General features: G+C 41.1%; 1 protein-coding gene across 2 annotated transcripts in view; it reads left to right on the top strand.

The window, feature by feature from the left end:
- Positions 1-14,377, top strand: part of MAP3K20 (mitogen-activated protein kinase kinase kinase 20) — a 187,291-nt gene extending 172,914 nt beyond the window's left edge. For both annotated transcript variants that reach the window (XM_066575837.1, XM_066575838.1), the window contains exons 17-20: positions 2,766-2,882; positions 5,016-5,090; positions 6,354-6,498; positions 13,519-14,377. In XM_066575837.1, the coding sequence (XP_066431934.1) occupies positions 2,766-2,882; positions 5,016-5,090; positions 6,354-6,498; positions 13,519-14,213 (1,032 nt within the window). In that variant the 3' untranslated portion in view covers positions 14,214-14,377. The remainder of the gene's footprint in view (positions 1-2,765; positions 2,883-5,015; positions 5,091-6,353; positions 6,499-13,518) is intronic.
- Positions 14,378-15,333: the final 956 nt, after the last annotated feature.

The following is a 15,333-nucleotide window of genomic DNA, read 5'->3' as shown; positions in this document are numbered from 1 at the left end:
CCTTTTACACAAAGCTAGACATTCCTTGGAACGAGCGAATGATGACGTTTGCTTTAATATGCAGTCAGTTTACACACGCAGATGATCGTTACATTTCTTCAGGGGACCGTGCCAATAAATGGGGAGGACTGAATGACCGCTTTTTATACGCAACGACCAAACTATTTTTACATCTGCATTAACGACTGATAAGCCAATGCATTATCGTTCGATCGTTGCCTTTCTTTGCACTGAACAATTATCATTCAGTTTTGCATGAAATCATCCCATGTAACAGTATCTTCAACCTCGTCACAAAATTTGGTGTCCAAGGAATTTAATTAGTAGTCACAAAAGGTGCACTTTTTAGCTTTTTTTTCTACTGATGCAATAGTCAAGGGTCATCTATGAGAGTTTCCATAGCGTACTAATGTAATCTGAATTATATATATGAGATGGCATAGATATCCTCTAGAATTTACAGCAGTTTATAATGAGGCTGATGGGCATTGGCAGACCCTGTCAAAAAATTTGCTAAGCCCCACCCGCTCTTAGAAAAGTGATGATCGGGCACAAAAAGGTTTTAAAAATTGCAAAATTTTGCACAGGTGGGACTTTTACAAAAATTTGAGATTTTTTATTCATAAACTGAAATAAATTGCATTTCCCTTGTAGACGTTTCCTGGTATTTTCTCGCCTCTAAAAAATGCAACTATAAGAAACTAATGATTTTTCTAACTAATGCATGCGTTTTTAGAGGCGTTTTTTGGGTGGTATTTTTGTCACACATGAATCTTTCTCTGCATTTTTTTTTCCCATGGAGAAGCCTAAGTGCTCTTTCACACAGGACGTAATATTCTGCAGGCTGCTGCAAGATATTCCACTGGCAAAATCCACAGGTCTATTTGCAGAATTCTGTCATTTTCAATTCCGCATCAAAATCTGCAGTGTCCTGCGGAATAGTCTGTCCCACGTGAAAGAGGCCTATACTAAAATGCCATATCTAGAGCTTGCTGCAGTTTTGAAAAAAAACACACAAAAAGTTAGAAAAAAGACCAAAAAAACACAATTTCTAGCGTGTTTCGTAATTCTCTATTGAACTACTGCTCACACCTAGATGCGGCATTTCTGGAGACTTTGTATGCATATTACATCAATTGAAATTGTACCTTCGCTTAGCCAATAACAAGCTGGTGCATTTCCACTTTCGTTTGGGCTGCCAGTTACAATTCCGTCTCTTTGTTCTGTTTTTGGAGCAGAGAAACGGAATTAAAATTAAAATAAACGTTTTCATTTTTCACCACATTGATTTCAATGGGCTTTAAAAAAAAAACGGAAAGTAAGTGGAAAGCTTTTAGTTCGCTTCCATTCCATTACAATTCCGTTTTATTAACTGAACAAATGGCGCTGCAGCCTGCGCCATTTCTTCCATTGAAAACCGGAACCCAGTGGAGCGGAAGCAAACTCTTTCAGCTACAAGTGACACTAAACATTGCAAACCAAGTGCTGTCAGAACTATTTTATGACAATATGCACAATTTTTTTATGTTTTTTTTTTTTTACTTGCGAACATATATTTATTGCTGGAGAGATGGAGCCTGCATTGCATGAGACATCATTATTCAGAGCACATCACACATTTTATGCTAAATTAATCCATCAAATGTTTAGGCATCTGTAGTCCATGTGCTTGAAATTAATTGTTGATCAATGCATTGCATGCCTCACAGGCACATAAGGAAATTTCCTGACCCATGACATGCAGTCTATTCAGTTTGTATTTGTTAAGTGGCAAAAAAAATGTTATTTTCCATGTGTTTTATTTTTATGTCATTTTCGTAAGTTATGTATGTGTAGATAAATAGATTTTTTTTTCTTTAATTAAATGGTTAGAGCTGTCACAGCCATTACAAGCTTCACTGGATGCTACATACGCTAACCGCAGTATATATCCCCTAGGAGGTGTGGACTAATGACTGCTCAGCACTTATTGGGGGAGTTTTCTACATACAGACAACCCCGCTTTAATACGCTTTATTAGGAAATGTCTAACAAAGGCAAGTGCTATATCTTAGCATTAAAGGCATTTGGTGCAAGACCGCCATCAGAGCGACACCAGAGGTGGTACTATAGTCAGGGGCTCAGGCTAAATAGCTACAATAGAGGTTGCGCTCAACTGTTGGCTCCCCTGATCCGATGAGTGGGACGAAGACTAACATGTACTTAATGTGTAAGTCCCATTTTATAGACAACAACATTCAAACATGGGGCCAAAAAAGTATTTTTTTTCCTTCCGAAGGACCCACTTCTTGATGGGCTCAAAGGGGTTGTACCTGAATACACTTTGATCACCTAATTGCTGTGGGTCTCATGGCTGAGACCCCACCAATCTTAAGTACAGGAGTCCTATGTACCCCTTCTCCTTACTGTGGATCATTGCAACCCCTGCAGTGAAGAGGAGATTGAATGGAGCAATAGCTGTGCATGTGTGGCGCCACTGCATTCATTGTTATTGGGACTTCCGGAGATAGCCGAATATAAGCTTTCCGCTATTTCCATCGGCCCCATGACAATTAATAGAGCTGCAGTCGCACATACATGGCCTCCACTGCATTCAATGTGATGCCAGTACGGGTGGGAGAAATGGCACCACAGGGACAGCTGAGGACATTGGACCCCGTTTTCAGGATTGTTTGGGTTCTCAGCAGTGAAACCCCCACCAATCACGCTAATATCACCTATCCTATGCATTGTTTCCATATTAAAACAGCTTATCTTTATTTCAGGATTGTAAATGGAAACTATACATGGAACTTGATGGAGATGAAATTGCTATAACCTACATAAAGGATGTGACGTTCACAAGAAATCTACCAGAGGCCGAGGTTCTAAGAATGTGCAAAGTAAGTGATGTGAAAAGCCCAAGCAAATCCATTACTGGTACCACAATCCTAGCATACATATTACTGTGAAGGGAGAAGGGAAGGTTAACAATTACACACTGTACAGTACTGGGAAAAAGTTTTAGGCAGGTGTGGAAAAATGCGAAAAAGTAAGAATGCTTTAAAAAAATAGAAGTGGAAATAGATTTATTGTCAAATTACAAAATGCTAAGTGAGTGAACAAAAGACATCTAAATCCAATCAATATTTGGTGTGACCGCCCTTTGCCTTCAAAACAGCATCAATTCTTCTAAGTAGACTAAGCCCGCCTTCACAAGGCCGAGAAACTCTTGCGAGACGCACAAATCTCGCGTGAATATCAACCCCATTCTTTTGAGTGGAGTCATATACATATTCAGTCGCTGAATGTCCTATCTCTTCACATTCCTCGAAACGCATCGGCCATTGATTTCAATGGGATCTTTAATGCATCGCATGGCTCTTGCATACCGTGCGATGAAAGGTTTCCCATTGAAATCAATGGGAAACACTTCCAATCCTCTATTGCGCCTGAAACTGGCACAAGAGGATCAGAATTTCAGATGCGATGCAAGGTGTTTTGCCTGAAAATCGCCTCGCGTCCGTGGGTAAATCACACGTTCACAGACCAATATCATGCTCTCTTGTGTGTAGGTAGCCTTACACAGTTTTTGAAGGAACGTGACAGGGAGGTTGTTCCAAACGTCCTGGAGAACTACACTATCCTAATAACAAAATGTGCCTGACACTAATACAACACACAGGATTCTATATATAAGATACAAAAGGCAGAATACGCAGACAAAGAAAGTGTAGAACAATAAGGTGAAAAACAAACAAATGTGTGTGTATGTATATATGTATATAATCCTTCCCATGCCAAAAATATATACACAGAAACCATTACAGTAAATAGAAAATTAACCCAAGAATTATTAAGAGCATGTGAATATATGGGAGGTGAAAAAGGAGGGTAACCCACCACACCCGGTACACATTTCACTCCCGCTTCTTCCGGTGTCACCATGCCATTTTTATTACCTTTTGTGTATTAACGTACGTGTGTTGTTTTATTGTCTGTTATTAGGTTAGTGTTATGTGTTGTGTTATTAGATGTGTAGTCTAAATATTTAAGGGACATCTTTTTTGGTGTTATTACGGAGAACTAACCACAGCTCTTATTGGATGTCGGCTAGCTCAAATCTCTTCATGTAATCCCAGGCAGACTAGATGATATTGAGATGAGGACTCTCTGTGGGGCCATATCATCACTTCCATGACTCCTTGTTCTTCTTTTCGCTGAAGATCGTTCTTAATGACATTGGCCGGGTGTTTGGGGTTGTTGTCCTGCAGCAGAGTAAATTTATCATCAATCAGAGTCACCTTCTGTTTTTGAAAAAATTCTTACTTTGCAGCATTTGTTCCACACCTGCCTAAAACCTTTACACAGTAATATATGTGTGTGCGTTCATGTACAACATAGGATGCACCATAATTGACTGACCAATGTGAATCCAACAGCTAGCAGAGAAGAAGGATCCTGTGTTCCCAAAGTGACGGCTGCCGGTTCTGTACATGGCAGCCTCTGTAAGAGTCATTGGAGGGCAGAGACAGCCAAGTGAAATCTTCCATTTCTGTGTATCTCCCATATCTCTACCATCAATATCTTTAGTCTGAATTATATAAAACAAGCAGACGAATCACTTACTATTGTTGAGATGTTTTCCATACATAGACACCTGCCTGTTTTGCGGTATTGTAGACAAAGATGGCTGCTGGTGCTATGCATAAGAATAAAGCTGACATTGTCCCTCATACCGTAGGAATAAATTGACTTCCCACAATTGAGAAATCTAAATGCATCTGCTATGCAGAAATATGAAACTTTCATTGTTGGTCACCCATCAAACTATAGATGCAACCCTCTAAAACTCAATGGAGAATTCCAATGGGAGGGAAAGTAAAACCTTCAACTTAAATGTTGCAACAGCACAAAAAGCAGTAGGGAAGTGATTACCGTACACAATGCATAGAAGGGACGCGGGTAACTGTTACCGTTTCTGTTATTATATCTAATTACATCATATGTTGGATATTGTATCTTTTTTTTCTCAGCCGCCATTTGTCATGGAGAAATGGATTGTGGGCATCTCAGAGAATGAGTCTGTTGAGTGCATTGTGACCTACGAGGTAAGTTTAAGGGCTGGTTTGCTATAGATTTTGGTGCAGATCTGCAGCAGATATTTACCCTTTCAATTGTATTCAAACTGAAGGGGTGAAATCTGTTGCAGATCCGCACCAAAATCTGGGACAAAATCCACAGCAAATCAGTGACATTTGAACGCACCCCAAGCATGCTCATACACCTCCAGTAGAACATTCAGCCAACAGCTATTTTCCCGATTCTCACATACACATGAACTCTCAGTTCAGCCAAGTGTTCATGTGTTTTCAATAGGCTGAGTAAAAAGAGCCATTGCCAGACAGCTTTGGCATCGGCTTATCTACAGGAGAACAAAAGGATCGAGCATTAAATTTAACGCACTCAATCCTTCTTCGCCCTGACATTGTCTGTTGGGTAGAGTATGGAGGCCCCAATACAAATCAGATAGCCAGTCCTGATTAAATCGGCAACCTCTGCCAACATTTCCCTAGTGTGTATGTGAGCCTTAAAAGGGGATTCCAGTGACATTCTGTTATTCCGTATCTGCAGGATAGGAGATAACTGAGTGGTGGGAGTCTAATCGCTGAGACCCCACCAATCACCTGAATGGGGGTCCTATGTTCCCTGAGAGACTAGCAAAGTAAATGGAGCTGCAGCGCACATGCTTGGCGACTGCTGCATTCATTTATGCCAACCGCTTGAACTTGCCTATTTTAGGCGCTCCCATTTAATTGCATGGCGTATTCGCCGAAGATGTGTACCGTTGCTCTATTCATTTTGCCGTTTTTTCGGGGGACATGGGACTAATGTACTGGCAATTGGTGGGGATCCCAGCATCGATCAGTTATTTATTCCCCATCCTGTGGATAGGGGATAACTTAATGTTACCAGAATACCCCTTTAACACGCAGTCACATATCCAATAAATGCTTATATATAGCAAGCACAAACAAAAATAAGCATTAGCTCTAGGAATAGGCAGAGTATTGGAAGATTTCTCTGTATGGAGTTGCCCTTTAAGCTTGTGTGCATATTTATATAACACAGGACAACAGGAGCGCTCTGCCAGACTGCTAATAGACAATCTGGAAACCTGAAATGATAGCCAGAGTGACTGGGAGTGAATAGAGGACTGCAGCCAGTTGGCTCAGTGCTCCCTAATAAAATCCCATTTATTGTATGGATATATCTGTTTTGTTCTTCTGTTGTTTTGGTTAATTTCAATGCAGAAAGTTTATTGAGCTGTTTTTATTTTTGTTCTCATTTTTTTTCTTTTTGTCTTCCAAAAGAATGATGTCAGAACTCCTAAATTAACCAAACACATTCATAAAATTCACTGGAACAAGATCAAAACCCAAGATGCAGTGAAGCCAATCCAACTAGCCATTAAGACGTCGCTGCTAAATTCTGAAACCAAACCCAACACTGATTCCAGTAAGAGCTGCAAATTACAAAATTAAACACTATTATTATATATTAAGAACTCAGTGCTTGATTAATGCAGATATGCAAAACTCTTAACTAATACAACATATTGTATTGTTGGTGAAGGATTTGTTCTTTATAATCCAGTAGTGTCAGATGAACATAGCAGTGTAGTGATAGGGTGTCCAATAAAGGGTTAAAATCTTTTTCCAACTTTTCCAGTATCTCATAGTGGTAGTATTGTGGTACACCAGCTGCAATGAAGAAGTCACAACATCAGCCCCGACGCACGTGACCATAAGCTGTCCATGGACTGCATTTCCGTGTGTAGAAGACTCACATGAACTTACAAATAGACATTTGTTCTGCCTTCTTCTTGTCATTGCAGAGGACCCCTAAAGGAAATCCCCCAGTGGGCTCAGTGTATAATGTGCCCTGCAGTACAGTCATGCCACAACATCTCCTGTGGTGTGGACTGATTGGCCGACAGGGAGGTGTTTTCCCTAGCCGACCAATCAGCCATAATAGAAGTCTATTAATTACATACCCGCCTCTACATGGGCGCCAGTTATTGTCCTCTCTTAGGTATTTGGTGAGGCAGCGGAGTCTTGTCAGCTAAGTACCTGTTGTTATGTATTCTGTGTGGGGTTTATTCACTTCTACCGAATACTGTGTCAGATTTATCACTCTTTCCATCAACATTTAACATAATTTCTGTCCTCCATATAGGAACAGATTAGGCAGCATAGGTTCCTCTATTGGAGCGATTGCTCTGCTTTTAAGCAGGATCTGCCACACCAAAGTTAGTTAAGGATAGCGTTCCCATCACTGTATTTTTGTCACTGTTATTTGCCCTATTTTGTGTTCCCTGTGTTTCACTGATTTCATAGATGTCTGTATTTGTCCATTGTGGACATTAATCACGGCTTGGCCATGTTGGTGAGGTCCGTAAGGGGCGCCATACATTTGCCCAGCAGAAACATAACACGTAGGGGCTCGGGGACCCAATGGCCCTGGACATTAATGATTTGTCCCTGCATCATGTATTTCTGTACTGGAAAGATCAATATACATGGCAATCTAGCCCCTCTTAAGTAAAGGCCAGAGGCTCTCAACTACATATCTTGTAAAAATAACTACCTACGTTGTCAAATTAAAAAAAAATATGTTCCACCATTTCAAACTTCATGTATTGGAATGTTATAAGAAAGCTGGAAGACAACCAATGGGGCTGGCATTATTGGCGTTCGTTTACAAGCATTTGTGAGGTCCAGTAGAGAAGCTAATGGGAACACACTGGAAAAAAAAGCCATACCCAGAGCATATTGTGTTTTGAAAAAATGCCACGAAAACACTAAAGATCAAAACACTTTGTATGTAGACTCTTCAATATTTTGCCCTAGACTTTGAAGTCATATCTGCAGTATTTTTGAACTAAAAAAAGCACTGGGAAACCCCAATGAAGACATTTCACACACAACCTTTTTATTGGAAAAAGGACAGTTTTGTGTGTCAGTATTTCATGTAGCTTTTGGACCCAAATCAAGCCTTTGGCTCAAAATAAGCTGTTGTGGAAACCACTCTAAGGCTGGGTTCACACAGGGCGGATTTGCAGCGGTTTTTCCGTTGCAGTTTTGCCGCAGAAGAACTGTTTCTGCGGCAAAACCGCTTCAAAGGTTAATTTGGGCTTGCGAATGTTGTCACGGCAGAGGCCCGTCCCTTGTTGTTTGGCAGAAATCTCTCAGTGTTGCGGATTTTTACGCCCGAAAATCCGCAAGCGTTTTTTTTTCCACAGCACTTTTTTACTTTTTGCCGCGTATCTGCCTTAGGCTGGGTTCACACAGGGCAGATTGCCGTTGAATATCCGTGCCGCGGCAAAACCGCTGCGTTTGCAGTGCAATGCAGCACAAATGAGATTTGCCAAAAAGCTGTTCTCACAGGACGGATTTTTTCCGCACAGCCGCAGTGCGGAAATGCAACTGCGGTGCGGTTTTAAAAGATGCAGCATGTTCATTCTTTGGTCTTTTCCGCAGCGCTTTTTTGTCCATAGACCTCTATGGATGCAGCCAAAACCGCACAAAATACACGGCAAAAAGTAAAAAAGCTCTGCAGAAAAACCGCTTGCGGATTTTTCTGCACGAAAATGCGCAGCAAAATCCGCAAGCCCAAATTAACCTTTGAAGCGGTTTTGTCGCAGAAGCAGTTCTTCTGCAGCAAAACCGCAACGGAAAAACCGCAGCAAATCCGCCCCGTGTGAACCCAGCCTTATTAAGGTACTGTGTATAGGGAGATCAGGAACTGGAGCCGGGGTGATATCTGCCCCATCCCACGTGATTGCGCCTTAGGTGCATGCTCCCTATCATTCGGCGCCAATTAGTGCCTATATCTTGTCACGGCAGAGGCCCGTCCCTTGTTGTTTGGCAGAAATCTCTCAGTGTTTCCTGTCACTGCAGAAGGTCCCTTAGGTGTCATTTGTTAGAAATTCGTCAGTGTTTGATGTTCCCTTCTTCAACATCTCCTTTGGTATATGGACTGTTTGGCCAACAGGTAGGTGTTCCCACAGTATATTTATACCGTGCCCAGCCCACCTCTACATGGACGCCATTTCTTTACTTGACTGACATGTCTTGTGAGGCAACGGACTCATGTCAGCAGAGTACCTGTGATTATTTTGTGTGGGGCTTATTAACTTCTACCTTATATTGTGTTTCTCTTTCCATCTGCACTAAAAAAACCTTCTCTATTCTCTATCTAGGGACAGACTAGACCCCTAGGTTTCTGACATAGAGCTGCACCTATGGAGGTGATCACCCTGCTTCAAAGGCACGGTCTGCCTCACCAAAGTTTATTAGGGATAGCTTTCCCATCCCTGTGCTGCAGTTGACGTGACTTGCCCTATTTTGCGTTCCCTGCGTTTTGGTGTTATATTACATGTCTGTATTTGTCCCTTGCGGTCATTGCTTATGTCTTGGTTGATGTGTTGGTGATGTCCGTGACGAGTGCCATACTTGTGATCTGCATGAACGTACATCTACATGGGATGTATTTTCGTTGTAGAGAATTTGTAACTAATCTTAGGCAAGGAACTATGGATTTTGGTGCAGCTTTCCCCCTAATTTCCCCCTTTGAAATAGGGGAAAATCCACAAGTCAATTTATACGGTGTATTTTTGTCTGTAGCATGTGGATGAGATTTTTTGAAATCTTATCTACTTGGCCCGTACCGTAATGTGCTGCATCCGCAGTGAACAATACACAGCATATACGCCACATGTGAACATGCCGCTCAACAGTCGGACAGTAAATAACTCATGGACCTATAGTACTGGTCTTTAGTTGCAAGTATGGAATCAGTAAATAGGCTACGGAGGTTAAGGAAATCTGTAATATTTTCACCAGGCATTACATAGTCTACTGACCCCATTTCTATAGCTGCATTATCATAACATACTGCATATTGATAGGCATAGCCAATGTATAAAATTAAATAACTTTTTACATTACGCGAGGACATTCAAGGAGTTGTGTACTGGATTACACAAGACATTCTCCTACTAGTTGTATTTTAGGTAAGAGAGGTGTATAGATCGTGAATAAAGTTGTAGGTAAAGCTTAATGCAAAGTTTATTATCAGACTGCAGCAGCTAAGGAAAATAAAGTAATAAAAAAATGGAAAAAAACCTGTATCCTATGAATAGTCTTCAGTTATTTCCAGAATCGTGCAGTTATTTCAGTTACTTTTCTAGGACAGAAAGAACTTATTAAATAGAATTTAAAGATCTCTTTGAATTACCACCAAGGGGCAGTGTTACTCCCTAGGAGTTAGAACAATCTGCAGGCTAAGTAGTGAGAGCATCTCGTGATTTTTCTTATTTAGTAATTACATTCTAATAAAGCTAATTACAAGTGGCACTTTTTGTCTTTTTTTGCCATTTTAAATCAAAAAATCGTGATTCCTACAATCCAGTACTATTTATTTGCAAGTCAAATGCTTGTAAAAGAGAACTGCATGATTGAGTAAAGAGTTTTCATGTACACAAAATGTTAATCTTGGCTTTGGATGTGGGGAAGAAGCCAGTTTAAGCCCTAGAGCATTCTTAAAGCTGGCCATACATGTGACAGTATACCCCGCCACAGAGTATTTATGGGTCTCCCAAGTCTATGGAATTGGACTTAGATCACAATAGGTTTAATAGAAATAGTGTGGTAAATGTGGGGACAATTTAGTCCTAACAAAGCTTCCATCGGTTCATTAATTGTATGAATGTCCACAGTAAACATCTGTGTAAATGGGTTGAAATTGGGCCCGTTGTAAGGTTCGCCGATCAACAAACCATGTTAATCTGTGCTTGTTTACTGCCATTCACACACAAGTGGAGACCGCAGGAAGAGTGTTCTTGCCTGATCATCAGTAAAAAGATCCTTGAAGGGGTTCTTTGGGGCTTTTTGTATTTTTTCTTTTGATGACCCATTTTCAGGACAGGTCATCAGTAGATAATGGGTAGAGTTTCACCGCTCAGGATCTCTGCCAATCAGCTGATTCCTGTTTCTGCTGTCACTACAGACAGCATAGGAAACACATTGTACTGACCATAGTGCAGTGGGCCAGGTTGGTATTGTAGGAGCAGCTCCTGTTGAATTCAGCTATGGTCAGTGCAGCCTGCTTCCTGCACTGTCTGTAGTGGCAATGGCAATAAGCAGATCGGTGGGGATCTTGAGCAGCAGACAACCACGGATCATCAATAGAAAAAACAGAAAAAGTACCAGACAATCCCTTTAATATTGAGGAACATTGTTACATTATTGTACAGACCTTATGTACATGCTTGCCTAGAAATTGACAAAGACCCAAAAACCTATTGTCATTAATATATTAAAGGGGTTGTGCAACACAGGCTACAGAAATGGTGGAAGATCTCAAGAACAAAACTTATCAAGAAAAACTTAAAAGAAAATAACTTATCCTGGAGGAAAGAAGGGGGGGCGTGATCAAAACCTTTATATACCGCATACTACAAAAGGAAAGAAGGGAGAGAGACATGATGAAAACCTTTATATATGTTACAGGAGGAGAGAAGGGAGAGGAGAACCTAATATAAACCTTTATATATATGTTACAAGAGGAGATAAGAGAGATGGGTGACATGATGGAAACCTTTATATATATGTTACTGGAGGAAAGAAAGGAGAAAGCGACATGATGGAAACCTTTATATATGTTACAGGAGGACAGAAGGGAGAGAAGGACATGATGGAAGCCTTTATATATGTTACAGGAGGACAGAAGGGAGAGAAGGACATGATGGAAGCCTTTATATATGTTATAGGAGGACAGAAGGGAGAGGGAGGACATGATGGAAAACTTTATATGTATATTACTGGAGGAAAGAAGGGAGAGGGGGGACATGATGGAAACCTTTATATGTGTTACAGAATGGGGGCATGATGGAAACCTTTATATATGTTAACTATAAATAAGTTTCAGGCGGGGAGTGTTTTATTAGAAAGCTAAACAATAGAACATGGGGGCACAATCAAAGAGTAGTTGGGGAAAAATCAGAAATGTCACAAAATAGTTTATTGATGGAGTATTATATGCTTGAACAAGCTTCCAGCAGACGTAGTTGGAAGGCCAACAATTAAGAATGCCACGGATTAGCATTGATCTTGCCTAATAGAGAAATAATGCAAGGGCAGACTGGATGGACCAGGTGGTCTTTTTTGCCAGTAATTTTCTATGTTTCAAACATTTAATGTTATCCCCTAAACCAGCGGTCATAACCCCACTGATCAAAAGAACAGGTTCCTGAAATTTGCAACGACAGTCACATTATGTTCTTTTGGATAAAATGTTATCTCATCACAATGTGAATTTCTTAGCTTATAGGGAAGCATGCCATATTCTGGACCCTTAGAATGGAGAGCTGCTACAAAGAGTCCCTGTCTTTTGGGAGGACCTAGCATGTTCATGCATTAAGGTGCCCATACACTTTCAATAGCTGTCAGCCAAACAGAGTGCTATTTCTTCTGATCCTTCCTTACAGATGAATGCATCATTGGACAGAGCTCTCAGGTTTTTTACATGGGGACAATACAGAAAGCCGCTGCTACACAGCTCTGGTGGCTTATCTTCAGGAGGCACAGAAGTATTTGGGATGAAAGTTAATGTCCCCAATCCTCCTCTTTCCCGATATCTGTTGGGGGAAAGTTGGGAAACTCCCATACACTGCACTCGACCAGGATGCCATACATGATAGTTTGAACAGGTGCGAAAGCGAAGTGCAGGCAATGGTCAGGGCTGACAGCACAGTATCAATATCGAGGTCCAGGCAGAAAATCAGGGCAGGCAACAAACAATAATGAAGTCCAGTATACAAAGCCAAGGTTAGGCAGCAGAGAAATCAGCCAAACAGGTAAATAGGCAGGAGGTCAGAACCGAGGTGAACACTACAGGGGCTTTGTCACAATGGCTAATGAGACTGACTGCTTATGCATCCTCCATGGGGAAAGGATGCCTAATATAACTGGAGGTGGAAGGTGATTCGAGGGGAACCTAATAGGGAAACGCACTCTTTAAGGGAGGGGACAGGCACATGCAAGAATCCTATGGACAGACACCAGGAAGCCAGCAGTGGAGCAAGTGTAGTTTGCAGCATGTGAAGGAGGATGCTGCTCAACCGAAGCCCCAGTACCAAGTGAGCAAAGGGAGCGGTGGCGGCGGCGTGCGGCGACACAGTTGTAAAAAAACGGGAAGATACTATAGCTGTAATTTGTTAGTTTAGATCAAAGAATAAAAGCAGACTCTTGATTAATTTGCACAGGTTTTCATAAATAAGCTCCATTGTTATTGTGTAATCATCTTTGAAAACTTATGAGTTTTTAGGCAATGAATTATGTATTTAATGATCATTAGAGCTACATTCATTGATAGTAATGACTCACAATATATGTCTTTGTTTTTTTCTTTCTTTTTTTTTATTTCTCTGAATTGCTTTCACTGACATTTCACTGGTATTTTGATTTTCCACAGATGTTGACGAACAATGGATCTACGCTTTGAGAATGCGTCAGATGGCCATGCATGTGTCTTCTCCGAATTCCACTGGCTTACCTCGTTCCCAGTCTTCCAGCCTTACAAACTTATCCCAGGTGTTACCATATCTTAACAACCAAGAATCTTATGCTGCTGCTGTCAGACGAACACGAATCACATCTACATTACAAGTCACACCAATCAATTACTCCCGCAGCAACTCTCCCACACAACTTGGGATTACCAAAAATTTGGCTTCCTTGTCTATCCAAAGTTCCAAAGGCAGCAGCACATCAAGTACTGCTTCTGATAGCCCCTCCGAGAGAGAAAGGGCCAGAAAGAGGGCAAACAACACATATTACCACCAAAATTTTCATAACGCATCAACACAAAGAAGAATGGATAAGAAGAGCCCTCAGACAAGCAATGGAAGATATAAGTCATATGCAACAGCACCCCAAAGTAACCCAAAGTTTCATGATTACAAACCACATAGAACTAGCCAAAACCAAAGTAGACACATACCAGGAATGCCGCTGCTTTCTTCTGATGCTGCTAATGGAGAAGAAAACAAGGTTAACGATGGAGGGTGGACAAAAGTAGACTACTCCAAGAAAAGTCATAAAACACAGACAACGAGCAAGTCAAAAAAAGAGAGACCTAGGGTGTCTAGCCGTAGTAGTCGTCAATAGTATCAATTTAGACCTACTATTTATTTTTAAAGATGCTATAATTTTATCTAATTTAATTGCACGTTTGAACATCAAATATATATTTATATTTTTACATACACTTGACGTGGTTTCTCTATATCTATGCAGATTGCAATCTGGAAATAAATGTATGGGGTTCTTAATTTGTTTTCTTTATTTTAAATAAACCTTTAATAGAAATAGGTATTTAAATTACCAAATCCCAGAGCATTCATTTAGCACCTTCCCACACAGTGTGTTATACAGTATTAGGGCTTATTCAGACGACTGTATATCGGCTGGGTTTTCACGCCGAGCCGATATACGGTGTCCTCTTCTGCAGGGGGGGGGTAGGATGGGAGAGCCCAGGAGCAGGAACTGAGCTCCCGCCCCCTCTCCACCCCTTGCCACTTTTTGCAATAGGAGGGGGCGAGCCTGCTTACCTCCGCCCCATCCCACCTCTCCCATTGCAAATAGTGGCGAGGGGCGGGGGCTCAGTTCCTGCTCCTGGCTCTTCCATCCTCCTCCCCCCCCCTTGCAGACGAGGACACCGTATATCGGCTCAGCGTGAAAACGCAGCCGATATACGGTCATCTGAATAAGCCCTCTTAAATACATCGACCATAGTCTGTGGAGGTTGTGAGTGATGGCAGAGGTGATAAAATTCTGGCATCTCCACTGTAACATTGCATGCCATTGCCCCATCCTCATGATGGTTGGGAGACTGTGAGAAAGTCCAAAACAATACTGAGTTTTTTATGTAGCTGTAGTATTGTTGCCATGTGGCTCATTAGAATTGTGTGGTCATTAGAATCATGACTGTTAGGCGTGGAATACACAGCGACTGTTTGTAGTGCTGCCGATTGATTTTTAATTATTTCAATAGATTTTTAGTGTTTGACAACTGCAGTTCAAAAGTTTCAATTTAACTCATTCAGTACAATTATAGCCTGATAGTTAAAATCAGTTGTGCTACACAAACTCTCCATGTAGCCCAAGCCTAAAACAGGTTGTCCCTGGTTAGAAAAATCCGGCTGCTTTCTCCAGTGCCATATCTTTCGACAAACACATGTATGGGTGTGGGACAGTTTCTGGAAGAAATCAGCCATCTTTCACTAAT

Source organism: Eleutherodactylus coqui, chromosome 8 (assembly GCF_035609145.1).
Source record: "Eleutherodactylus coqui strain aEleCoq1 chromosome 8, aEleCoq1.hap1, whole genome shotgun sequence".
In the NCBI taxonomy this organism is placed as follows: Eukaryota; Metazoa; Chordata; class Amphibia; order Anura; family Eleutherodactylidae; genus Eleutherodactylus; species Eleutherodactylus coqui.
Note: the sequence above shows the minus strand (reverse complement) of the source record. Positions and strands in the feature narration are given on the sequence as shown.